The sequence below is a fragment of the Dicentrarchus labrax genome, unplaced genomic scaffold (assembly GCF_905237075.1).
Source record: "Dicentrarchus labrax unplaced genomic scaffold, dlabrax2021, whole genome shotgun sequence".
Lineage (NCBI taxonomy): Eukaryota > Metazoa > Chordata > Actinopteri > Moronidae > Dicentrarchus > Dicentrarchus labrax.
Window position 1 is genome coordinate 19,866,206 of NW_026136704.1, and position 27,523 is coordinate 19,893,728.

The following is a 27,523-nucleotide window of genomic DNA, read 5'->3' on the forward strand; positions in this document are numbered from 1 at the left end:
GAAACCCCACTTTTTTCCCTCCGTCCATCCATCACGGCCCGGAACAATTAGTTACGCCAAGTTAGGAGAGAGTTGTTTTGGTTGTCATTGCCTCCGTCTGTAAGAGGGTGGGAGGCAGGGAGGGAGGAAAAAGCTGAGGGACAGAAGAGGAGGAGGAGGAGAATTAGGGAGTGCAGACTAGACAAGGAGAGACAATAGGTGAAGGAGATCAGGAAGTTGCGGAGGAAGTAGTAGGAATAAGACAAAGAAAAAGGTTATGGAAGTTGGGGAGTCAAGGACAACCAGGGTAACAAAAAAGTGGAGAAAAGAAAAGAGAACGATTGAGACTTATGGAGAAGACAGAGCAGACAGCCGTGCTTCACATCAAGCTGGCTCCAATTAGCAGGTGTGCTCTCAGACGCTCGCTCTCCCTCTCTCTCTCTGGTCAGGGAAGATGTATTTTTCTGCCTTTTATACGCATGTATTTATGAAGTGGTGGGAGATCTGAGGGCCCTTAGCATAACAGCCTTTTATTGTTTAAATGTGGACTGCTCGGCCCCGTGTGCTTAAGTGATTTAGGAACCTCACAACTCCGGTATAAGAAAAATCATAAACGCTGAGACAAACCATGTGGGTGGACTGTAAAAGGCACCGAGGAACGGGCCGACAAAAAGCAGACACACATTCCACTACTAAAGGGAAACTACACTTAATTAAACACCCAAGACACAACTGGAATAGTGCCCTGTAAAAAACATAGCACTATTAGTTTCCCCTCTTCGGTGGAATAACATAAAGTTGTCTTCTGACAGAACAGAGGCTTGTCTCATAAAGAAGTTTCTAAAAATCATTTTTTATGAACTGCTGTCAAGATTGAACAAGGAGAAGGAGAGAGAGAGACGAACGCAGAAAGAGAGATCAAGAAATGAATAGAAAGAGAAAACACTCCACCCTCTGAAGGACAAAAAACCCTCTCCCCTCCACAACATCTGTCACTTCTTGTAGTCTACATGTCCTATACACAGAATGAGAAGTACCCCGCAAAGAAGGCAGATTTCACCTTCTTTGTAACCACTCACGGTTGAGGACTGAAACACCGACCCATAAGCATATTGACCTTTTCTGGCCACTATTCTCTGAAAAATTGATAAGTTACATATTTTATGGGATGACTGCATACAGCTTTTCACAACATCCCAAATCTTATCCAAGCTTTTACTGATATAGCCAACATCATTATAATTTTTTAATATACATTTATCTTTTTTATATCTCTATATTTTTCTATCTATTTTATGAAATCTAAACCCTTTTCAATATTTTGTAGAAGTGGCGATAGTTCAAGTGAAGGACTGAAATGATTTATTTGATTTGCTCTGCGCTGTTCAAAGCAGGATTCAAATAATGCCCACATGTTACCATGATGGCCTAAATGTCATTCATTACACATCTGCAGTAGCACATAAGAGACACGGAGCACACTTTGTTATCCCACTTTTTCTGAGTGTCAATATCCCACAGAGTTTACAGAGAAATCTGGCAAACTTCCACTCCAACAAAACTGTTGACTGCATTTAAAATAATTACATTTCTCTGCTTTGATTTCAAGCCAAAAATCACAACATCGAGTTTTCTGTTCAACCAGTCACAGAAGTGTTCTGCTCTTTGTTCAGCCAATCATACGACAGTTGGCAACGTATCCTTTGGGCGATCCATCTCCACTTCCTCCTCATGTCCTCGACTCGCCAAAACCCAGAATGGATAGACAGAAACAAAAAAGGAAGACAAATTTCAAAAAGAAAAACTCATGCGCATGCTGAGAAAGTGTTTCATTACTTTCAAAAAGATCGTCAAGGTTTCAGTCAAGGCGCACATGATCCTTGTTTCATTTCTCTGCCATTCTCTCTCATTTTTCTCTTCTTTTTCCACAAATAAATTACTAAGCGTGTGAGTGAAACCACATGCTCGTGTGTGTGCGTGCGTGCGTGCTTGTGTGTGTTTGTGTGGTTGCTCCGCTTGTCCAAAGTGAACTGACAAGTGCAGGCAGTGGTTCCATTAGCTGGCAATTTGCTCTCAAGTTGTCTGGGAGGTAGAGGGAGACTGGGTGTTTTTTGGCAGGACAACGCACATGGCTCTGCTTAGGACGAGTTAAGTGAGGTGCTCACACACATAATCCTAGGCCATCACTCAAACGCTATTGTAACACACTCTCAAACATGCAAGGTCTTACATGTGAATATGACACTGCCTAAATGGAGATCAATGCCTCAAATAATGAAAATGGAAATCTACTGTAAACATGCACATTTTGACTTATGGCAAATGTGTGCTTAAAAGTCAATATTAAGCATCAGTCCAAATATGACTGTGCCAGCATATTGTAAAGAAGCTATATGAAGGACACACACGCTTCTTCTGAGTCCCAAAGAATGAAGGTGTCCATATGGTTTGTGCCAGAGCATAACTGGAGTACAAGGTAAACACGCTTGACTGAGGTTTGTCCATGCATGCTCTCTTAACACGGGTCTCTACGGACTGGCTCAAAACCTGGCCACTGAATCACACACATCACATAAGCATACCTCCCTCCCTCCCTCCCTCTGTCTGCCTGTGTGTGTGTTGCATGTTTAAGAGTGAGAAGAAGAACTGTGGACAGACGGTGGCGTTTATCTGTGCATAAATTAAGAGCAGAAGCTGTTAATTAAAAGGGGGGGAAAATAAGCACAGATAAAATAAAACTTTGCTAATCGGCTACTTGGCAAGGTGACCTCTGAGTGCACCGGGCGTCATTCTTTGACCCGCTGTCCTGCTGGGTGTGGGGGCACTCTGCAGGTCCGGCTATGAGCAGCAGGAAACTGGTGGAGCCCCCACCTTCCTCTTTACTCCCTCTCTCTCTTTATGTATCACTGTCTCTCTATCTCTCTCTCCCCCTCCTTCTCCGCCCAGAGCGTTATTAGACCCAGGGCTCCGCTGCGGCTCCAAACAGCTCAATGACAACACACAGGGCCTGCCAATTAGAAATAATTAGACAGTCATTTCAGTGGCAAGTCTTTTTAAGTGCATATATAACGATGCAATGATGCTTATTAGCCGGCCTGAGCCGGCGAGGACCAGGGCCTCAAACGCTTTGGCGCTGGAGAAAATAATTATGCCAGTGATCACAAAGCGAGCTGCACATCTCTGTACTTCACCTCCACGCGTTTCAAAAATCCACTTCATTAGCTCCCGTAATTAATCCTCCATTAATTGCAGGAAAAGCCCAGTTTACCTCCCTTCGTTTCTAATTATCATCTTATAAATAGTTATGGTTCTAATTAATGTGTTCATTAGGCAGGATATTTCTCTCAAAGCCTCGCTGGGAGCCAAAGGTCCGGCTCGGCTCTCTCTGAAGCCTAACCAGCCAGAAGGTGAGGCCATCCTGCCTGCATTTGCTTTTATTTTACTACATTCAACCTCCTAATTGGCATTTAAAACCCAATTTGGAAGAACTTCAAGAAGCTTAAATGGGAGAGAGAGACAGAGAGAAGGCAGGGAGGAAAGCGAGAGAGAGATACATTTGGTGTTCATTTTCCTATGCCAGAGCTAAAAGCGTTTCTGTCTTCGTCTTTCTCTTGGTCTGGCCAGACGGATGAGGCTTTTCACTGTCATAAAGTGAACACAATGAGGGCTGATTGCATGGTATTAGTCTTTGGCATTGTAGTGGTTTTATTTGCAAAACGGTGCAAAGTGTGTCGCTACCAAAGAATTAAGGGTAGGAGTGTCATAATTACTGGGTTCCAGTCATCAAATAGCCACATTTTGTCTTTGGTATACAGATATAAAGTAACTAGTCTGGTCTCTATGATACTTAAATTAATCACAAAGATTGGTGATTATTCAAACATCTTTCAAAAAGAAAAATGACTCGCAATCTCAATGATTAGAGCAGTAAACTTAAAAAAAACAACCTTTTTTTTGATAAATTCCCAAAACCTTATATACAAAATACATACTGTAAAAATAACTTATTATACAGCTATTTGGGGGAAACTGAATTGTGCATCTCAAAATTCCCTGTTTCACTACTACACATCTCATTATCTGTTACATTCATCTCATTAATGACCTTTGTTCTGTATCCCTTTTTGATGAGTCAGTACATTAAATGCCACTTATGAACAAGTGTGCCTCTCTTTCGTGTACTAATGTATCAGTGGCCATCTGATAAAACATATTATGAACAAAAAAAAAAACTTTTCACAGAAAACAGGTTTCATCTTCCCACCTCCACACTCAAAAACATGAACAAGAAAAAAATACAATTAAGTACAAATAAGTAATAAAAAAAAAAGCTGTCGCCTATTATTAGACTCTATTCAGATTCTCTGCACCTTGATAGTGACTAAGGGCCTTTAACAACCTACGTATTTAACCTTAACTTCATCTGGAAGAACAGGTAGGCTAAGTAGGAAAAATATACACAGGTGACTCTGACTTCGCACGCCTTCGATGTCTGCAGAAAGAGCGCTTTATATGATTAATCAAAATGCAAATGTTCAGCAAAATGCTAAATTACATTTTAGAATTATGGGAAATACAGAATTACCTCTCTTTATAATCATATGAAAATTGCTGAACTCTTTATGAAATCACTTTCTGATCTAGACAGAAATCAGTGTGCTTGAATCATTTCTGAAGCCTGAGACATTCCTCCTTTTGCCCTTGTTCAGACAATTTCTAAAAACACACCAACTTTCTTTCCAGCCAAGGCTATAATATAATGTGTCATTACTGCGAGATGGATAAAAAGAGAAAAAGGGACAACTCTTTGATGTTAAACTAGTCTTTGTTTAGGACCATCGGACTAACTCCCTCATTTGATCATCTGTGTGAGAGGACTGGAGTGATGCCTTTTGTGAGGTGAATTTTGTGTGTGTGTGTGTGTGTGTGTGTGTGTGTGTGTGTGTGTGTGTTTCACAGAGTAGACTCTACAGCTAGGTTGCTACCCAGGGGAGTGGGCTAGTGTGTTGTGAGCCTGCAGGATGGGGGGGGGCAGTGGAGTGGGGTGGTGGAGGGGTTGGCGGCTTGGCAGAAGTGAGGGGTGAGGGGGGGTTTTCCTCTGGCGGTAGAGGGGAACACTGCTTGCGGCGAGGCGGGGATGAAAGAGGCTGTCTGTGTCAGTCACTTATTCCTCCCTTTGGTAAATAAAGGTTTCTGACAACAAAGCCGAGCAGAGCTTGACTGGCCTTTACAGCAGATAAATAAAAAAGACAACACATAGAAAGAGAGTAAGACAGAGAGAGCGAGAGAGAGAGAGGGGGGAAAAAAGAGAGAAACACAACAACAAACGCGTTCAGATCTCACGACTGGAAGCATGTTGATTTTTATGGAGTAGAGAAGACGCAGCCGAACTAAACCAGGTCATCTTTCAGTTTAAATCAACACTTTGCAAGTCCGGTAATAGGGGAAGAAGGAAGAAAGGGCTAAATGTCAACCTGTAGAAGGGGGAGAAGAAAAGATGTTGAGAGTCCATGGGATAACAGACAGATGGATGAAAAACAGCCAGGAGCCAGCTCTTGAATTCCAGTATAGCTCATTCTAGACTAACCTAAGACCACTATAAAACTGTGAGAACACTAAGTGAGATACTGCAGCTTAAAGAAGAAAAAGGATTTAGGGGTTGTTCGCATTCTTCCTCATCTTATTTCCTATCCATCAGCACCACGACTCTTGCCTTATGGTTCTCTCATAATGGCAAGAACTCAGCAGTTTGTTGAGAAAACCAGATTTCGCTTGTCATGTCCTCAAAACACACTCAGGGTTGTTTCCCTTATGAAGCCAGCGACACCCAAACCCACCTGCCACATCACACACACACTCTAAACTGTGTGAATAAATATATGTTGGACACAAACGCGCAGAAAAATGTCCACCCTGCCACCTGACAGGGGAATTGCTGATCCAGGAGCAATGAAAAGCTGGAAGGCCACAATAAAGTCGCTGATTTTCCTCACCCCACCTCTGTCTTCTTGCACTCAACCGACGTACCTTCCTTTCCTCCCCCTACCAAGACCCTTTGGTTCCTCACCTCAGCCCTCCCTGTTCCCAAGCTGCCTGGATGACCTTCCATGCGGCCCATGTCGGTGCGAGGCAGGAAAAGCTATCGAGCAGATGTACGACACCTCATCTCATACGGGGGAAAATTGCTGTGCGAAATAAATACCAGGCCATCGCTCAACCCCCGCACGCACACATGCACGCACCCACACACACACATGCCTGGAGCCCTCCTGTGATCTCCAGTGCAGGAGGCAGAGCTCATGTTATGGAGCTGAGACATCTAGATTACCTAGTTCTAGCAGCAACGAGACACAACAGGGTGGCTTAGTGGTTGACTGTCGTAACCAGAAGACCAAGGCAATGAAACTAGCTAGCTCTGGGTGATGCTCTTTAGTCAACCCTGACCTCTGACCTCTCTGAAGGAAGGCAGCAGAACGCCCCTGGGGAGCACTCAAGTGTCTCATTAGTATCATTATTATTATTACTAAATCCTATGTTTCAGCCTAATTGCAGGAGACCAGGGGCCTCGTTTGTTAAAGGTTGCTATGCGCGAAAAACTGCCTCAATGGTGGTGAAATGTGCATTCGCATATAGATCTGAATATTTTCTTGCGTAGGAACACTGAAGTTTGTGAGTATGCAGTGTTTTAGGATGGAATCTACGCTGAGTTTTATAAATGAAGCCCCAGATCGGGGACCTAACCCAAACCTCTAGCAGGTTAACCTGGGGGTTTATTCATAACCCATCCTTTGAATTTCTGTGTTGCACTGAAACTCAAACACTGAACGACATCTTAAGTGTTTCAAAAAGTTCAGATTGAATCAATGAATAATAAGTGCCATGAAAGCCTTTGTAGATGTCACAAATTCAGCCTGGACCTTTATTTTTAACTTTTAAAATGCGCTCCCTGACTGTCTGGCCCAACCCATGTCCCACCCACAGTCCTTTCCCAGCACCAGTTCTGAAACTGAACTCATCCCCGCCTCTGTGGCTCCACGGTGGCTGAGATAATCCTGACTCTGATCGGCCATCCTAGCATGGCGGGTGGTGTGTTTAGCTTGCTATCTATCTCCTCTAGGGGGGAGACAGATAATTAGAGGTCTCACTCTCCTTAGAGTCATGACAGCAGCCCACTGATGAAGCCGCTCCAGTGTTAGCAAGGCTAAACCCTGACGCTAGCACTCTGCCCTGCTAACTCAACACACCCATGAAATATTAATGAGGAAAATGTAAGCATTTGTGAGTGTGCCCTGCAGTATGAGCTCACCTATGTGAGCATGTGCATACATGTGTGAAGATCCAACCAATGAATGAAATGCTCAGCCTCTCTTTGATGGGTCAAGTGGCAGATTTGTCACACCTGCCATTCCTCCATGTCTTCTAACAGTGCCTCTAAAGCTAACCGTTAAGTGAATGAAGGACTGACAGAAATGACTGACTGAGCCACACACATTTAACTCCTGCTGTGGCTGCCTATAAAAGCTCAGCCCTACACCGCTCCGCCGTTCTCACCTAAAGACGTGCCTGTGATCCGACTGTGATGAGAGGCCGTGTCGTCTTTGTTGGCCCAGGTACACATCAGATCACTGTACGCTGCTGCTGCCATGCTCCACTCTGCTCGCCCCCAGTGGACTAGGCCGTGACACCCCCACCCCCTTCCCCTCCCCAATGAACATGCATACACGCAAATCTGCACATACATGCATAAGCCCAATCAACCTCACACAAGCTCACTTGGTGGGGCGCATACAGGCAGGCACACGCGCACACACACGCACACACACATACCAGCCTGATATGCCTGCTCACATCAAAGAGAATAAACATTAATGGCAAATAGGTAATCTGCTCCTCTTGTCTGTTTTACATTTCAGGGCAAGATTGACTGCCTCTGGGGGACCTGGCCCTTCTCTGATTGAGGGCAGGAAAAAAAAGGAGAAAGAAAGAAAGAGAGGAGAGAGGGAGTAACCAACGATAGATGGTAAACACAAGATAGAGCATTATTCTTATTTCATGTATCTCTTTATTTTTTATTTATACACGAGAGATTGAAAAGAAGGTAATAATATTCCCTCCCTTCAACCCACGACGGCCCCACTATGGTCCTAATCTTCTCCCCAGCAATATTCTGATGCAGACGTTATTATTCTCATTTCTTCTGAATAATATCCCTCTCTCAAAAGCCTATCTGTTCTCTCTACCGGTGCTCGCTTCTGTCTTTCCTCTTCATTTTCCTCCTTTAGGATCTTCTCCACTCTCTCCCTCCCCTGCACTTTCCCGACCTATTCTCTCCACACTTTTCCATTCTCTTCTAACTTCTTGGCCCCTCTCTCTTTCTTCTCTTCAGTCGGTGCAGTCGGTCTCCTCTTGCTTTCATATTCTGAAGGTGGTGCAGGGTTGGTGTGGCTGGGGTGGGGTTGGCGGGCAGCACCTCATATTCTACGTGCGTATCAATCATGAGGTCCTGTCCACTCAATCCTCCTCTGATCCATCAGCCAGCCTCTCAGCCAGCTCAGGCGGCCTCATCCACACAAACACACACCACTGACTAATGGCAGTCAGGGCACCTGTACACAATACACACCAACCGACCACAGTGGATGCAGAATTTGCAGTGTCCCACAACAGAGCTGTACAATACAGCATTATCATACTCCTGGCACTGCAGAAAACACTCAAGCTGAATGGAGAATATTCATATAATTTGTCTTAATTATTCCCATTTAGGGCGTCAAATAAAAATCTTTAGTATCAATTAATGTCAAGATTCTTTTCAAATGAATCATTTGGTCTATAAAATGTGTATTCCAGTCCCAAGTGACCACTTCAGATAGCTGTTTCTTCCGTGCAATAGTCTAAAATCCAAAGAGATTCAGTTTACTCTCAAATAAGTCAAAGAAACGCTGCAAATCCTCACACTGAAAAAAACAAAAGGATTGTTCGATTATCAAAATTGTAGATTCTTTTTTCCAACAAATCAATTAACTGACTAGTCATTTCAGCTCTAGTCCTATTTATTAGATGACAAGTTTTCCATTAGATTGTTCAGATGCAAAAACAGCAGCACACATGTGGCCGTCAACAACAAAGTTCCGCAGACACAAATTGCAGCTGCCATCACATAACTGCATAAATTTATCATCAATGCCATCATTTTGCACATCCCCACCTCCAACACCGCCTCCACCTCGTAACATCCCACCACGCACTCCCACCACCAGCTCAACCCACCTGCTCCTCGCTCACCGCTAAGCCGATTACACAACGCAACCCTCCTAATCACAGTACAGCGTTTGTAAACACCGATGTCATCGACTGTAGTTCTAAATCTCCCAAATCCCCTCCACCCTTCATCTTACACCACACCAGTAATGTCATTTTCGACTGATGTTTTAATCACCAGTGCCGCTGTGAGCGACTACCACTGAACCACAGCGAGTAGGAAGAGGATGTGTGAAAACTGCTTGGCCAAAGTCTCTCCATAAATTGGTTTCAGTGCAATGCGGAAATTTGTTGCTTGTTCTGAAGCCACAAAATGTTGTCTGACCATTAGGTTGGTGAGTTGAAGAGTGGTATATTTTTGTGGCACCATCAGCCACCCTTATGTCAAAACGTCTCTGTTGCATCATCTGTTCACCCTGACACCTCTGTAATGAAGATATTAAAACACTTTTTCCTTTGTGATTAAAATGATCTCTGCTCTCCCCCGCAGCCATACACAAGTAAACAAAGGGCCTTGCTCACGCATATATTATGACAACCTTTTCTTCAATTGTGCCTCTGTGCATGTTTTTGTGTGTGACAATGCATGTGTCCACGTGTGTGTGTGTGTGTGTGTGTCTGTGTGTGTGTGAGGGATTTAAAAACAGCACAGTTTACTGGTTCATTAGCACCAGATTAGCTATGCTAATGACATGGACCACCACACACAGAGACTTTGCCATTATGTTTCTGAAAGGGATACACAACTGACTATGGCTGTGCGTGTGTGTGTGTGTGAGAAGTGCGGTGCAGGTGTGTACACATTAGTTTTGCATGAATAAGTTGCATGAATAAGTCCCTTGCAAAAAAAATTCTAGCTACACCAATAATAATCATAATTCAGCAAAGTATGTATGGGTAATGATGTTTTAATTGCTTTATTGAGTGAAAGGAGAGCTGCCGCCAGAAGAGATTTGGGAAGGATTGGACTGGTGTTGCATATGACCTGCTGTCTCTGTGGGTTTCTGTTTCATTAATACTCGCACAGTAAGACGGATAGTCAGGGCAAACTGAGAGACGACGAGTACACGCAACATACTAATCCAGACCTAAGATGCAAGTTTCCATGTGGCTCCATCTGATGACATGAGGCATAAATACGAAATGATGTGTTTGTTTACACTGAAGTAAACTTCCAAAAGTCTTATTGCTTTTTTAATAAGAAAAGTCTGCAATGGCATTCCACATACTGATTTGTAATACAAACACCCAAAAAGCGTTTCAAGTCGAATTTTTGGTCACTTCTAAATGATCCTTCTCTTCATGTATTATATTATTTGTCTTTAGTATAAACATGTTGTTAAAAATATTGAAAAACACAGAAAGTGTTAATACTATTATTGTTAAGACTTGGCAACAACATGAAGTATAAAATATTCACAAGCAAAACCACAAAAGCATCAAAAAATGTCAGTTCAAGGTTTTAAAAAAAAAAAAATAACACTGTCTGGGTGGTAATGCAATCCAAGACTAGATAAAAAATTAAATTGCATAGAATAAACACTGAGCTGTGAATGTGTGTGTGTGTGTGCGTGAGAGTGATGGTGTTACCTCCGGTCTCGGCTGCGTGACCTATGTGAGCGGTGGCTCCTCCCTTTATCTCTCTCCGCACTGCGACTCCTCCTCTTGCGAGATGAACTGTGGGACGAACTGCTGCTGGAACGTCTTCTTCTCCTGGAGCACAAAGACCAAAAACATATCAATTTAAATTCTATTATTGGCAGAAGGATCCTTAGAATAGAAAATCAATCAGACATCAGGGTTCAGGTTTCTACAATTAATCATTTTGTTTTGGGCAAATCAGCATCAGTGAAACATGTAAATTTATTCAGAATGCTTGTCCACGCTGGGCATTTTCATGAAAAAAATTGGTTCCCAAAATTACTAAGAATATACAATTATTATTAGTAATCGGAATTTTACCATGGTCCTTCAGCTTTATTGCACAGTTTCTATTAGTTAAGTATCCATAAAACAAACTTTTTTACAGAATCAAACATTCCCATATCGGCTCCCTCCTCACTTTATCTTTATCCTCAACCCTGCCATTCTCTGTGTTCATTCACAGCATCATCTGAAATTCTTGCCTCTCTCACATAAGTGAATGCTGTATTCCTAATTTGTTTTGCTGTTCATTTCAAGAGCAAATATGTCCTAATGTCCCAGACAACCTCACCTATTATCAGCAGTGCTGACGGCTACTTTGCATTAGTAAACACGTTTGTCTACGGCTGGGAGCAGCAGAGCCATGTGGGCTGCCCTACAGTTCCTCCACAGGGGCCCTTTGGTGCTCTGCTGCTCTTTAATGTGGGTACAGCAGTGTGTGTAGCATCTATTTTCCAAACACCACTCACACCGCGTTCCTATTGATATCATGTAGCAGGAGGCATTTATGGGGGTGAATGTAAATGCAGAATCCCCCCTCTTCTACTGCGCAAACAGTTTGAGAAATATTCATAATTTAAAATCTCTTCTTTTGTTTCACCAAAGCCAAAAATACCCAAATCTTTTTAGCACACACACAAAAAAAACACATACGCAGTCCTATGGGAGCTGTGCGAGATAGAGGAGAAGAGAAGAAAAGGGAAAGCAATACAAATAACATAGAGGCTGAACTATCAAACCAGATTTGTACCACTTAGAGTAGCGCAGCAAAGAACCATTAGTATTCCAAAGGCTGGATCCCATGAGCGGGGCCTTATGAAATAAGTTCCACAGCCCTCACACAACCACTTCACACATTACGCAGAAGAAACACACAGTAGTGAGTTGAGGGTTTTTGGAAGGTGGTATACACTCACACATTTCCTCAGAAGCCTGCGCGAAACGTAACGTAATAAAAACATAATGGCTCAAACACGTGCGAGTGGGAAGTTCTGGTTAACGCAGAAGCTTTTCACATGAATACAACACTTAACAAGTTGGATTTCATGCCTCTTGTTCGCTCACACTTTCCCCCCTGTCTTGCTCCTTCTTTGTATCACACACACATAGTCACGGACACAATTACTCACTCTACACATACACGTTCAATATGCAGTCATGATGTCACCAGCCAAGAACATAAGTACCCTTGTGTTTTACCACATGTGAGGTCTCTTTACACCACCACATTGTATGTATGCAGGTTGAAAATGGCACGGAATCTGTGTCCTCTTTCATATGACCCTATTTAAAGGAACTAGCTTCACACAGACACATACACACAAGGTCTTGGTTTAATTGATCAAAACATATGGCTAATTGATGAGGGACTGTGGTCCCAGGGTTTACACTGCCCACCCAGCCCCACCCCATACAGACAGGCAATGACTTCCAATCAGCAGTAATGGACCTTGACCAAGGCTCATAAATAATTACTATCAACTGGCCTTGTCTGAACAGCCACACACAGCCAGTGGCAGCTGTGGATGGATGGAGGAGGCCAGGTCCAGCCACCAGCCACTTGTAAAGATGTCTGAATATTACTGAACCTCCTCCTCCCTCTGAAACTGCTAAATAACAAAGTGCGGTATTTTGTAAACATGAGGAGAAGCTTATAAAACTGGTATAAGCTTGTAACCTTTTATGTCTCAGCTAACGCAAACCTTCAGGTTTCATGACACCAAATGAGGCATTTAAAACAGCCACATCTATCCTAAATGTCTAACTATGTTTTATTTTTAAAATGACTTGTAGTGTAAACACAAAGTAAACAGGCTAGTTTCACTTTTTATAATTGTGATTATAAACAGTATTTTTGTGGATATCATACAACTATCTAAAGTCGCCGTGTAGGTTCAATCAAAACTTGACTGTTATATTTCATATCTTGGTTCTCTCAGCAGAGGCCTTATCTGGGATTCATTGTAAACAGTATGGAGGGACACTACACTGAAAACTGGAAAAGTAAAATATAAACAACAGTAATTTTAAAATCAAAATAGAGCACTTGCTTAAATTGGGAATTCAGCAACCATTTATGTGATCTCTGGCTTTTAAATTAAGTCAATGCATATTGAGGAAAACACAGAATTATATAAAATCCAAACTAATAAGTATTCCAGTTATCTCAGAGTAATTTCTCCCCTTACTTGTTCACCCTCTGGATGCACACATATGTCTTTGAAGCAAAGCAATACCAGTCACATAAATGCCATTTCAATATCAGGCCTTTGGTATAGAGTCCTGGTACAGACCTTTTTTTTACAGCAGCCAATTTGACATGAATTAGTAGGATAAACACAAGTGTTACCAGTGATACTGATTGATGGTGCTGCTACAGACCCTTTTCATAGCAGACATTTAGAAAATAGTCACATTAATGATGACTGCATCCCATTTAGGTGAGACTGTTTTAGTGCTCCGGCGCTGTGCACGCTCTCTCACGGTCACGTGGCACTTAATTGAATAGAGCTATTGTTATTGTTATTATTTAGACCTGTGCTTTTCCTGCTTTGATAGGTCAAAAATTCTGCCGTGGAAAATGGCATATCAGACTTATATTGACAGTAAAGCTATTAGAACTATACTGATAACGTGGTTTAAAATTGATATCGTTAAGTATAATGGTAAGAACTCAGCTACAGCTGGGTTGTCGCTTCAACCAAATTACATCAGACTCCTGAAGTTTAACAACTGTTAAACTGACTGTGGGAGGGTTAGTCTTAACGCAGTGACCCTGTAAAAAGAAAGCAAGCCACAGGTGACACAATAAACCAACATAATAAGACAAGAACTGTAACCACAGAGAAGATGAGTCATATAAGTCAGGAGCTGGCTCTGCTGGACAATTTGTTTTGGTGGTACTTAATGAATGGCCATTGGAAAAGTGAATTCTAACTTTCTTTCCATCACAAGAACGTCTTGCTCAAGGACACTTCAGCAGGACAGTCATCCACTCAGTACTCATCCGTGCCACCTCTGATCAGAGCAGATAAGCTTGTTGTTCAGTCTCACCTCCTCTCTCTGTCTCTCTCTCGGTCCCTGTCTCTGGAGCGAGAACGGCTCCGGCGACTGGACCTCCGACTCCGGCTGCCGGCCACCCTGCTGCCGGAGGATGAGGACGAAGACGAGGAAGAGGAGGAGGAACGGCGACGCTGTTGTTTTTTCTTCCTCCTGCTCCGACTGTCATCCTCACTGTCAGACGAGCGCCGACCCATGCTGGCTGACTCTCAGCTGGCACAACACACAAGAGTAGGGTTACAGATGAGCTAGCTCCCTTGACAACTTTTAGCAACACCTTTATACACAACCAAACCCAGCGTGGCGAGGTGAACATACTAAGCTATTTACCAAAGCCAAGAGTACATTTATTGACCTACCTTATCGACAAGAAGTCTCATTAATGTCGCTACTTTGGGATATAAAGTTAGCTGTTAAGCTAGCTAATACAACAAATGGCTTTTTTTTTTTTTTTAACAACCACACGGTGGGAAGTAATAGTTTGTCATTTAAAATCACCGTCACAGCCCCAAGACCCCCCGTTGTGGCTCATGCCGTAAATACTGAAGAGATACATTTAAATAAAGTGTGTTTTCTGTGGAGGCTAGTTAGCAGGCTAACAGCGCTACCTCCACTAACGTTGGGCTGCAGCTCTTGTTTTGACTGAAGGCGTCTCGTCGCTTTACAGTAAACAGCTCTCACACTGCAGTCAGCAAACGTTACAAGGCAGACTGAGGTGTAGCAATAACAAACGACAAGTTACCTTGAAAGGAAAAGCCCGCTGCTCACCTTTAAATCGCTGTGAACCTCCACAACCCAACCACTGCATGCACTGCTCACCAGACTGTACTCGTCGAACCGGAAATCATCGATCGAGTCCAGACAGAAGAGTCACACACAGAGCGATCGATCGCAGGACTTGCTCTCATCTGGTATCATGTTTGAATTAAAGTGTTTCATGATGTGCCCTGAATGATATCTTCAGCCTCAAATGAGCCCGAAATAATGCAGCATTTTAGTTGTTGTCACTTTAACTATAATCTAATAGAGGGAAATGAATATTAATATATAAGCCAACATTAACAAAGTAGCTTGGTTTTATTTAGAGGCTTAAGGTCACATCTTTATTCACTGGGCATACAGGTAAAGAATTATATTTGTATTATTACATGACTATTTGAGGGAGAGAAAAACAACTTCAAAACTGGTTTCTGAATGGTGTTTTATCCAGTGTGGCCTAATATACTGACACCTAAATCTAGAGTCGTGAGGTCAATTAATGGAGCAGCAACATATCTTCTCCACTTATTATTTTTAACCCTTATACTGCATATATCTTCCATTTTTTATTTCAGTCTCCAGTCAATTGAAAATATTCAAAATTAATTGGACATATCAACAGCCTGGCCTGCTTATATTTCCGTTTTGATCAGGCAATGCCCACAAGTACATCACAAATAAGCAAACGCCTGTGTGAGTTATAGGTCTGTCAATGATCATTTGCATGAGGTCGTCTTCTCAGATAACAGGGTTTTACACCAACATATACTATACACACAGAGAGCTGCAAGGGCAGACAGAGCTTTCAAAACAAATTTCAGCAAAGTGGAATAATTAGCCTCATTACTTCTTGAAATTCAAAAAACACATAACGGGAGTGAAGGTGAAACGACCACTGCTTCCCTCGACAACACGAGTGAACGAATCAATAACGTGCGCAAGTGCACCAGTTAATGGGGGGGGGGTATTTCACTACTTAAGGTATACAAGAGACTGCTTATCACTGCGATTAGGAATTCATCCTGCTTTGAGATGCAGCAGAAATAATAGTAATTAATGCCTAAAGGTTCAAGCTGAAACATCGTTAATATTTAATTAGGGGAATTGTTAGAGCCCTTGTGTGGAAATAGGACTTTATATAGATTATCAATAAACACGCTTAATTTTGCATCAAATTCATCCCGACGTTTTCAAAATCCCGCTGTATCCTGTTTCTTGTCTGGGCTATATGTTGCCTCCTCTTCTCACTTAATTGCTCTCTCTCCGCGGCGTCCGCTTACCTCTGCCGCAAGTGAGCCATTGTTTATTTATTTTTTGCAAATATAGGCAATCATTTCAGCGGGAAAAAAGGGCGAGTTGAAAACGTTAATTAGTGAGCCCAATGGCAACGCACCGTAAGAGGCATTATAATTAAACGTTTAGCTGCTATTTAACATCCTAATGGCTTTAAAAAGTCCACTGAGAATTAATATTAAGCGATATAGTCTCACTAATGATGACAATTTAAAATACATAGGCCTAATTGCTGATTAGAAACATAAAAACAACGCTGCATAACGTGGAAACATTAAATTATTTGTCCCCCCCAGTCAGGCTTATTTCACACATTTTAATAGGCTACACAGCCGTGCATGTTCAATAAAGGTAATACAAGATAATGATAATAATAATCATCATAATTTCGTTTGGCATTCTTGTTAGAATATCAAAATAGGCCTCGAACTGCAGCAATTATTTTATCATGTCAACGCTTTTAATATAGGATTTTTTTCCCTTTTCCAATTTGTTTTTGCTGTGAAATTCCGTTTCAAATCAAAAGCAACAACGTGGATGCACAGAAACACGCCGAAAACTTAAATAATAAATGCTGCAGGCCTAAAGCCAACTGTGTGCAACTATGGTTAAAGCCAAATATGTTCACTTGAGCTTCCTCTGAAGCTCCTTGTATAAGTCGTTGCTGATCCTCTCGGCATTCCCAGCTGGTCCACTTTTTTTTCCTTTTTTTTTTTACCTCTTTTCTCTTCGTGTCACCGTTGTGACTTATTTCCCCCCCAGATCACAGAGATATACTGAGGAAGGACTCCTCATCCATGTGCTTCCCTCTCTCTCTCTCTCTCTTGTCATTTTCGGATTTTTTTAAGCCACACCCCTGCAGAGAGAGAGAGAGAGGGAGAGAGAGAGAGAGAGAGAGAGAGAGAGAGAGAGAGAGAGAGAGATCCATGACCATCTCCCGGGTGTTTAAAAAACTAACTCAGGACAATAGCAGCGAATGAGCGCTTAATTAAATTAATTAGTCCTTCTTGTCAATCTCGGATTAATGGCCAATAGCGACGGTGCTGCTTAATGTTTTGGTTTTTTTTACTGCTCTTCTCTCTCTCTCTCTCTCTCTCTCTCTCTCTCTCTCTCTCTCTCTCTCTCTCTCCTCCCATATCAGTGAAGGGGAAGGGGGGCTCATCCCGGCATCCTGAGGGGAGGTAATTTGCACGGATCAAGGGGGCAAGGCGCCGCAAAGTATAAATACTGTGACTTCAATAGAGGATCACCAGCAGGTTCCCAACTCCGCTACCAAAGGAGGAGGAATTGGCTGAGAAGATATATTCTTTCTATATTTTTTACCTTCTTCCAGAGTTGGCAGCATCATCTCGTCTCATTTTCAAGGGGTCGACTTTAAAACGAGCCACACCATTGATGTCTTAAGCTGTCGTGGAGCAAAAGGGGAGAGAGAGAGTGTGTGTGTGTGTGTGTGTGTGAGTGAGTGAGTGCGTGGTGGTGGTGGTGGTGGTGTGTGATTTTTTTTAAAGAGGAGAGAAGGCAGGGATGGAAGAGCTCACCGCTTTCGTGTCTAAGTCTTTCGATCAGAAAGTGAAGGAGAAGAAGGAAGTGATAACCTACAGGGAGGTGTTGGAGACCGGGTCGACGCGAGCAGGGAGCAGGGAGTCTTTATCCGCGGAGCCGGGGAGCCGAGAGGAGGCGGCAGCCGTCACCCGGAACGTTGCGCTCTCGCCGGGCAGGGAAACGGACATGCTCGGCCCGGAGAGAATCAGGGACGCCGGGAGCCCCAAACTCATTGACGGTAGGACTGCATGCTGTAAGCCTACACAGTCTTTTTAGGGGATGTCTGGAGGTCTTATAGGAGTGCATACCCTGATCACGGGCACGCTTTTATTTGCGAAACAGTTTAAAAAAAAAAAAACATCTTAATTCTGGTTTATATGATTATAAACAGATCATAGTGTCATTCTTGATGTAAGTTACAGGATGATCGAGCTCTGTAAGTGGAGAAATCTAATGGTGCTTTTCTGAAAGTGTAGCCTATCATTTATTTTTGTTCGTGTTAGTTGTTGCACACTCAAAATCGTCCTCTTTAAAGGGTTTTTTAAAAAAGCCTCTTTTTTTCCCTTTTTTTTTTTTACCAGACTTTACTGCTCATAGTATTTTAAATTTGAATAAGGTGCTTGGAGCCTAGTAATGTCTTACTGTGGTGCAGTTTAAAAGTTTCAAATAGTGCATCAGAAAAGGGCCCACCACAGTGAACTATGATAAACAACAAGGCCTCCTGTGGCAGCAAACTATTAACCATCCTTCTATAATATATGATTTAAGCCAAATGCATTTTTATATCACAACTTTATAAAAGTAACAGACTTAAAGGTGAATCGTGGTCCTCGGTGTGTCTTAAGTTTATTCTACTTCAGGCTGATTAGAAGCCTTATATCAGTGTAGCCATTTTTATTCATTAGGCGTCACTGATTGTCAGTCCTCTCAGGAGTCTGTCTTTCATATATAATGTCAATGTCTCAACGAAAAGAAGGCTCATCAAACACCTGACACACAGATCACTGCACATGAAAGGTGATCGAGTCCTGTCATTTCTGTAGTCGCTCGCTACACATAGATGTCTGTTTCCAGGTGTGAAAGCCCATCAGGTGCAATAGCAGATGGCTTGAATGTAAGCCTGATGATCTCATATTACAAATATGAAATAGACAGTAGGTGGAAGAATTGTTTTTCGTTGCTGCCCTCAATAATTCAGTGTTTATTTATATATAATTGCACAACGAAAATAACAGCAAATAAAAAAACAGGGAGTCAAGATAAAATCGTACTTTAAACGGGAAAGCTTTATTTATATAACAATAACTGCTTTTGTGTTAATTTGTTTTCAAACAGGCAGATTAAAATTGTGTTAGAATTATTTTTTTTACATTTTAAGAAAAGTAAAGCAGCTGCTCAGCTGTCCTGTGCAGTCTGCTCGCTGTGCATTATAAAAAACCTGGACACAATGTGACAACACACAGGACCAGATATCTTAAGAGTTGGGTGGCTTGTTAAAATGACATCTGTTCGTCATGGGCAGCGTGGTTAAAAGCGGAACTGCGACAAGCATGTATCAGACATCCAACAGTGGGCACAGTGTTGCATATTTATAAGCAGTTAATAATTAAAGAGCTTTATGTAGCTCTACAAAACATCCGAGGTCTGATAGCTCTGTGCTCTTTGAGGGCTGGGAGGGCATGTCTTTCTTTCTTTCTTATCATCTAGGTTTTATTTCAATTTGGTCTGGGTCGATAATAATTTCTCGCTTCTTCTTGTGAAGATCATGAGTATTTAGTAGCTGTAGTCACGGGTGTATTTCAGTTCTTCTACCCTTTAATCTGGAGTTGCACACCCATTTGTTTGGCTCATTTGCACTGTGTGATTAAGCTCATGCATTAAGCTGTCAGCTATACGATTTATATGAGAATAAACACTATTTTTAAGGGTAAAAAACACATTAAAACATTTAATAAATATATGTCAGTGAAGGCCAGTGATGGCCATAGACTGGGTGTCACAGTACAGCTCCATGATGTTTGATGTCTCTTCTCGCTGCCACACAGGCAACACGGACGTCAAAGAAAGGAAAGAGGACTCGAAGCCTATAGAGGACGAGGCACAGACTAAAATCAAACAGAGGAGAAGTCGGACTAACTTCACATTAGAGCAGCTAAACGAGCTGGAGCGGCTCTTCGATGAGACCCACTACCCGGACGCCTTCATGCGGGAGGAACTCAGCCAGCGACTGGGACTGTCGGAGGCCCGAGTGCAGGTAGGGACAGTCGTTTCAACTGTATGAAAAATTATGTAAAAAACAATGTAATTCTAATATATTCATAATGATAATAATGAGGTAAATGGCCCTTTTAAAATCTAAAAGTACGTGATCAAAAATCTGAAAAATATAGAAAAATTTAAACATATTTGTTATCGTTATTATAACTATGGCAGTGTGAGTTTATGAGTGTATGTGTAAAAAAACAATGGATGGCAGTGACCTACATGCTTAAATTGAAATAAAAATAATAAAAATACAAGTAATAATAATAATAATAATAAGAATAATAATAAGAATAATAAGAAGAATAATAAGAAGAATAGAAGAATAAATAATAAGAAGCATAGACTCTCACGTCCCTGTCCTTTTTTTCTGGAGGGATTTTAATCATCTATTCACAGATTTGTGTTATGATAAACTCGCTGTCACGCATAAATACAGTCTGAGGGCTGATAACATTTTGTTTTTAAGGAGGGTTTTCATGTTGAAGATGAGCACACACATACACTTGCCAGACTACATCAGGCCTGAATTTGTGAAACGGTTCAGGGGAGCCCCAGAGGAGTGTTTGTAAGTTTTAATAAGTTGCTAAGATTATTATTTTTTTTTTAAAAAAGGAAGAGAAAACGGAGCTCGCCATCAAGATGTTATTTATTTTCCCCCATCATTTTCTGATTAGAGTATTTTTCGCCCAGCATGTTTTGATGAATTAATTTGTGTCCATTATCTCAATTAGACCCTGCTTGTATCACGAGAGTCGATTTAATCTTTATTGTCCAAAATCCACCGAAACAAATACGCCTACAAATATTTGCCTTCAGTTTCTGGGTGTATGTTACCAAGGCCCTGTTTGTCAGAGAGGCTGTCGTTTTTCATGGGGACAGACCATCTGCGCAGAAACCCAGTAAGGGGTTCAGCCAGTCAGGAGGGTGGGAGGGGGGGCCCCAGACATGTCTTGTGTAACGGGAGCTGGGGGGGACAATGAACATATAGACAACTCCTCTCATCTGATTTATCAAAACCCTATAATATCTTATCCCAGGCTCTTTTTATCCCGTGTGCCCCGGCCCAGGGGAGGGCCGAGCATTTGTCTCCATACTGAATATGGCGGTCGTTATGGGAAAAAAATAAATCATAAAACGGGCCAAAAAAGATCTCCATCCCAAAACTCGCCCTCCAACCCCCCTGAAAAAAAGTTAAAGCCAGCTTTTTGCAGGGCTCTCCCGGCCTGAACTGGAATCTCACCAATAAGGCGTATTGTGTCCCGAACAAGGAGCACAGCTCGGGGATTTGCATAAATTATGTATTATTTTCTACCAAAATCAAGAGCGGCTCCCTCTCTCTTTCCCTCTGTCTGAGCATCATATCTTTTTACCAGTTGCATGCAAAGACCACACATTTATTTGGATTTAATTTATTTGTTTTTTGTAATTCTACCTCAGTCAATAACAGCAGACCATTTGCTTTTTATCATCGCAATAAATTATACCTGAAGCGTGCACAAAAGGACTTCCGATTGACATATACTGTGGACAATAAATGAAGCCAGCTGACAGACAAATCAATAAGATATTTCAATCATGCTTCCACTCTCTCTCTCTCTCTCTCTCTCTCTCTCTGTGTGTGTGTGTGTGTGTGTGTGTGTAGTTATATGGACCTATAATGTAAGGGAGATTGTAGATTGACATGTTGCATTGTGGGCTAATTCAGCCCGAGCTTTGTCTGGGAGATTCAAAGCAGATTAATCGTTTAATCTGTGTTTCAAGGCGTTTCTCTGAAATTGACGCTTGTCGATTTCAACAGAAGGAAAAGAGAAGTGAGCTGTCTTTGAAGCGCGATTTTTGTGTGTGTGTGTGTGTGTGTGTGTGTGTGTGTGTGTGTGTGTGTGTGTGTGTGTGTGAGCAAGTGCGTGTTATGGCGGTGATTAGACAAAACTGCGAGGCATTTAAGCGTTTCTCTGACATGGATTTTTCTGCAGATAAGGGTAATTAATTTCAGCGGTCATTTAATGAGAGGGAGATGGAAAGAGAAAGAGGGAGACGTTCTCAGATCGCCTTGCTCTGATGTCCAAAACCGTAATAGCATTGCTGCTATTCGATATCTGAGAGTCCCATTCAACTCTTCGGGGACACTAATCCATAGAAAGATGAAACCAACGCTGACAAGGTTATTTATTATAGTCCAATAGTCCTGCACATTTCCAACAAGGGTGTTTCTATTCTATCCTAATAAGGTTTTAATGCCCCCCCTTCCTCCTCCTCCTTTTCGCGGATTTACTACTTTCCATCTTTGCTCCACTATTTTCTCCTCTTTCTCTTCAACAACCGCCCCCCCCCCCCAACTCTGCCTTGTTGTAGGCTAAATGTAATAATTCAAATCTGGGGGGTTAAGCAGTGTCATTAATATTTCAGTGCTCCTCGGGGATATTGTTTTTCTGCGGTTGTTGTCACTTTGAGAGGAATTACACATGGCCTCACAAGCAGCTGCCAATCAGTAGGTCTCTAATTAATTTCTGTCCCTGCAGGTTTGGTTCCAGAATAGAAGAGCCAAATGCAGAAAGCAGGAGAACCAGTTACATAAAGGTACGCTTTTACCCTGCATGCTCCCACAAACACAAATAGGGCTTATTCCTGTTGTATTCAATGTTGTTCTACACGCTCAAATGCAAACAGCATCCTTCTACTACTCCTATTTGTGTCCTGGTATAATTTTCAGTTAATTAAGCCATCAAAAGCACTGTGATTTCTTTAGTGACTGTTTATCTTGGACACTATTAAAGTTTACACCGACAGTTTACTGCTCGTTATTCAGTCATGCAGTTTACTTTTATTGTGGTTTTGAATTTTCTCCTAACAATTATGCCATCATCTGTGCTTTTGCAGGAGTCCTGATTGGAGCAGCGAATCAGTTTGAAGCTTGTCGTGTAGCGCCATATGTCAACGTGGGGGCTTTGCGGATGCCATTCCAACAGGCAAGTTACTTTGAAGCGTCTAGTCTTAAAAACCAGACCAATCCCCCGGACTGCTGTCTTGGCACAGGCTCTGCCCAAGTGCTATGCAGAGACTCCAGTTCCAATGTAGGGGGGTAACTAAACTCTTATTACCACACTGACAAAAACACTGTGCCAGCACAGCGTGGCCTGTACAACCTAATTGGAGAATTCCCTCTATTGTTTTATGGATCATTTTTATGCCTATTTTACTGGAGCTAGTAAACATATTAGCAGGCCTGGTGCTGCAGGATGAAGGATAGGACAGGAGTTTCTTATTTTCTGTGGTAGGAATGGTTTGGTTTTTGATTGATTGAACTGTGCACCTGTATGTTTGGGACATGGTGGTGAGAGTCTGGACAGAACAGTCAAATGCATTTAATTTTTTAGTGAAAGTCCAGTCCTCACTTTGAGCACCACTGGTTGAGATTAGAGTCCATGCTATTGATTAGCAAATAAAAAATCTGATTTGATTCACAAGAGCTGCAGTAGTTAACCCCAGAACCACATGGCATCCAGTGATATTGCTCAATGACACTTGGTTGAACCCTGAAGTCGAGGTTGGCCTGTTTAACCACCAGGTCAACCTGCCTCCTCACACGAGTACACAGTTAATAGTTGAACCGCATCTAAAAGTCAGCACCAGTGAAATGACCCTTCACACAACCCACTGCAAAGTTAACGCATGTTCTCCCCCCTTCTCTCCCCATCCGTGCGTCCCGTCCCGTAGGATAGTCATTGCAACGTACCGCCCTTCTCCTTTCAGGTGCAGGCGCAACTGCAGCTTGACAGCGCCGTGGCCCACGCGCAGCACCACCTGCACTCTCACCTGGCAGCGCACGCGCCCTACATGATGTTCCCCGCGCCGCCGTTCGGGCTGCCGCTGGCGACGCTCGCGGCCGAGTCTGCCTCCGCCGCCTCGGTGGTCGCCGCCGCCGCCGCCGCCAAGAACACCAGCAAGAACTCCAGCATCGCCGACCTGAGACTGAAGGCCAAAAAGCACGCGGCCGCGCTGGGACTGTGACGCCAGGTAGACGAGAGGGCACGAGGCGTGCACGCTCTATCTGCCGCGCTCTCGCGACTGAGAGACGCTGAACACAAACGCTTACAAAGTGAAAAAACCCAAGGACTAAAGTGAGAAAAAATTATCCACGGACGATATTTATGTTTTTTTCAAATGAAGGACGACGAGTATAACTATAAAAATATAGGCTATTTATGAGATAAAGAAAAGACAATGAAAAAAAGAGACTGTGACGTGATAGCCTACACAGATGTGATTTTTTGGACGCCAAAAAAAAAAAAAAAAAAAACACAGAGAGGCGGATGGGATGGGTCCTTCTCTGTAGCCACATGGCCGAGGAGGGCGACTGGACGCCCCGAGGAGGAGCAGGAGGATGCAGCTGGGACGGTCGATACTTTGTCAAACAAGGCGAACCATTCTGCAGTTGTTTTATTCTGTTTTAATATTATATTATTATTGTTATGATTTCATTTTGAACCTATATAGAGGCTGGCCTCGTTATAAAAACACGTTCTCTGTTTAAAAAAAGACAGAGCGGGAATTCTTTGACAAAACGGAGAAGAAAAAAAAAAGGACAATATTCGAAGTGTTTCTCCTTCTTCTGTTTCTTGTCCAAAATTCAAAATGCCCAAGCAGTGTTTGCATGAGTTTGTCTTCACGGATGACGTGATGTGAGCCATCTCACCCCCCCCCTCTCTCTCTCTCTTCTGCCCCCCCTGTCTTCCTCTTTGCCCGCCTTCCTCTGAGGAAGGGCAACTCTCACTTGATTGTTTGGCCTATTTGACCTTGTTTGGACCTCCTCTTGGTAAAGGTGAAACTAGGCGACACACCAGAAATGTGAGATTATAATATATGTGTAGGCTATGCTGAGGATAACCCGATCTAGTGTCCATGTAAGGTGGTGATTTGTCCCCTTTTAAAGGAGAGCATTATGTCATAAATGCCATCTTCAACACAGAGAACAAACGAGCAAATGACAGTAACACGAGGACTGTATGCGAACCGGTACGGGCACGTGTAAAATATGTTTATACACAAGAAACATGCATTATTTTTATTATTTAGTGGCTTTATGAATGCCTTGTGGGGAATTTGTTCATTTTGTATTTTACTTTATTTCCGTGTATTAAAAAATCATGTGCTTTCTGTATGTAATTTTGATGTTTTTATAACAGTGAAAGTGAACTTACTTGAGGCACGGATTTCTAAAAAAAAAAAAAAAAAAAAAAGTCATCATGAAATTGTTTTACTTTTTCCATCACATGTGAAACGTGAATCCACCTAAACAAAATGTTTTTCGTTCCTACAATAAATTAACTAAAGTTTCTTTAATGAGTTGACATTATTTTTATTTTTTATTCTTAATTGGCATTTATTAGGTAAATTATTATTATTATTATTATTATTATTATTATTATTATTATTAATATTATTATTATTAATGTTGTTGTTGCTACCGGTGAAACTTTTAGGGCAATAGATTTTTAATAATTCATGCCTGTAGCTATAGGTCTTTTGATAACGTCACAGTTGTGACAGGCCCGTTTAGTCAGGAACATGGGTGTCTGTAGCTGCTCCCATGCCAAACCGATGCATTATTCATAATTTGGTTATGGAGCGTTTGGAGAGGAGGACTGGTAATTTCCAGTACAAGCTAGAGAAACTGCCAGATAAAGGATAGAGAGACAGGGGCCGTTCAGTGGCTCAAAGATAAAGTTTTGCAGCACTGAAGCACTTGAAATGCACACAATTATTATTATTTTACCCCTAACAGGCAACTTATTTAGATTTAAAACCACTGAGTTATTGTTGCAATAATTAAATGAGCTAACCCCAGCGGCCTAATGATTATATAAAACAAAGAGGCATTTTTAATTTAATTATAGCCACAGTTTGTTTGTGGTGTCAGGTTACACATAGCAGCCTAAATGTCTGGATTATATTCGGCCTAAATCAATAATGTTTTTTTGTTTTTTCCTATCAGCAACATTTAAGATATTGTCAGTAATAAACATTTTTACATAAAGTAATATAGGTTAATGGTATTCGATGTAATTCCAGTTGTGGATCCCCATGTTCCATCTTGAATCTGGCATCCTGCCCATCTCCACTGAATGAAAATGTTGCCGGTTTATGTGTCATCACCTTAAGTTTGGCATTATGCATGAAAATATACAGGCAGCAGCACACAACTAAAACAAAGCCAATGTCTTTGTAAAAAATAATTTATTAACGCCTGCCTCACTTGACTTACAAATCTGCCTGATTCACTTCCTGACATCTTAACCGCCTCTTATTGAACATTTAATAAACACCTGACACGGGAGCCTATAATTATAGGAATCCAGATCGCATTACCCTTCCGATATTTCCACACAAAACACAATGTCTTTAGCTATTAATTAATACTGATCTCACAGAGTCTGCACTAGAGTCTGGAGTGTTTGTGTATCTCGCCGTTTGGGGCAGGATTTAGACGCCAAAACTATTGAATTATTGATTTTGAGCCTCGCCAGTAATGGAGGAGACGGAACTGGGAAACTGCTGAGCCGGGAGCGTGCACAGCTACCCTGCGATGGAACAGACACATCGGGGTCGGGGGCGCGCCTGTCCTGTCACCGTACCGCTTACTTGTAGTGACCACAGAGTGAGGTCAAGTTCATCAGAGTCGTTATGTCCCATTAATTACATCGCTCAGACATTATTTACTACATGTTTAGTTTTCCAATGGAAAAGTTAGGCCTATAGGGCATCCAATTTTGTTTTAAGGCATATCAATAAATAAAAATACTCATTTTGAATTTTAAAAAATGGTGATTTAAAGGTTAAGAAATATAGATCCTAGTAATATGAGATTAACAAATGCCATAAACCACAAGTGTCACTCCTTATTGAGTACACCACAAGGACATTGCTGTCCTTGTCCTGTCCTAGCTTAATGAAAACTGCAACAACCATTTTATGAAGGGATAATTAATTTCCAGTAATATTTCGCACCACCTTATCTCCCTAAATAGGATCTGCATTCGGTACTGTCTCAATTTGCAGTTTCCACAGCAGATTTTTTTTAAACAATTCCCTTCCAATACACTTCTCCCCGACTACAATCCAAAGTCTTGATTCCCTGTGTGAACTGTGAGGCTGCCGTTGTGGATCGGACCATCAGCTATATCAGCATGTCCTGAGGTGTAGTGGTGGAGTGGAGGGCCTCCGCCCTGAGGGGCCCAGGAGACAATGAGACGGGGACACACAAGTGTTCTACTGATTAGACATGGAGACGACCAGCGCTCTCACTCTCCTCTCAACACACTCTTAAGACACACACCCCCACGCAGCCAGCCGGGAGCCAGCCATGCAGGCTCTCTCCCTGGCTTTTTCTCACTGTCTTTCCCTCTTGCTCGCTCGCTCCATGCTTTCCCCCCTGGTCTCTCCC

General features: G+C 42.2%; 2 protein-coding genes across 4 annotated transcripts in view; one reads left to right on the top strand and one right to left on the bottom strand.

The window, feature by feature from the left end:
- rsrc1 (arginine/serine-rich coiled-coil 1) overlaps positions 1–15,098 on the bottom strand; it is a 112,444-nt gene extending 97,346 nt beyond the window's left edge. Inside the window, exons 1-3 of one of the 2 annotated variants that reach the window (XM_051399178.1) lie at positions 14,992–15,098; positions 14,218–14,436; positions 10,831–10,953 (exon numbers count right to left, since the gene is read on the bottom strand). In XM_051399178.1, coding sequence (XP_051255138.1) covers positions 10,831–10,953; positions 14,218–14,420 — 326 coding nt within the window. In that variant the 5' untranslated portion in view covers positions 14,421–14,436; positions 14,992–15,098. Of the gene's footprint in view, positions 1–10,830; positions 10,954–14,217; positions 14,437–14,965 lie in introns of both variants that reach the window. The other variant, XM_051399180.1, reaches the window with a different exon arrangement.
- Positions 15,099–17,460: 2,362 nt separating this feature from the next.
- shox2 (short stature homeobox 2) lies at positions 17,461–25,417 on the top strand. 2 transcript variants are annotated; one of them, XM_051399182.1, is made up of 5 exons: positions 17,461–18,055; positions 19,863–20,071; positions 22,602–22,659; positions 22,960–23,048; positions 23,833–25,417. In XM_051399182.1, the coding sequence occupies exons 1-5, from the start codon at positions 17,800–17,802 to the stop codon at positions 24,088–24,090; spliced, it is 870 nt and encodes a 289-aa protein (XP_051255142.1). In that variant the 5' UTR covers positions 17,461–17,799; the 3' UTR covers positions 24,091–25,417. The 2 variants fall into 2 exon arrangements, with proteins under 2 accessions (XP_051255142.1, XP_051255141.1); XM_051399181.1 differs by having other exon boundaries at positions 17,463–18,055; positions 23,797–25,417.
- Positions 25,418–27,523: the final 2,106 nt, after the last annotated feature.

Coding starts and splice junctions, on each gene's coding strand:
- shox2 (XM_051399181.1), top strand. CDS start 17,800: ATGGAAGAGCTCACCGCTTTCGTGTCTAAGTCTTTCGATCAGAAAGTG. Junction 22,660..22,959: donor GGAGAACCAGTTACATAAAG/GTACGCTTTTAC, acceptor GTGCTTTTGCAG/GAGTCCTGATTGGAGCAGCG. Junction 23,049..23,796: donor TGCGGATGCCATTCCAACAG/GCAAGTTACTTT, acceptor CCCGTCCCGTAG/GATAGTCATTGCAACGTACC.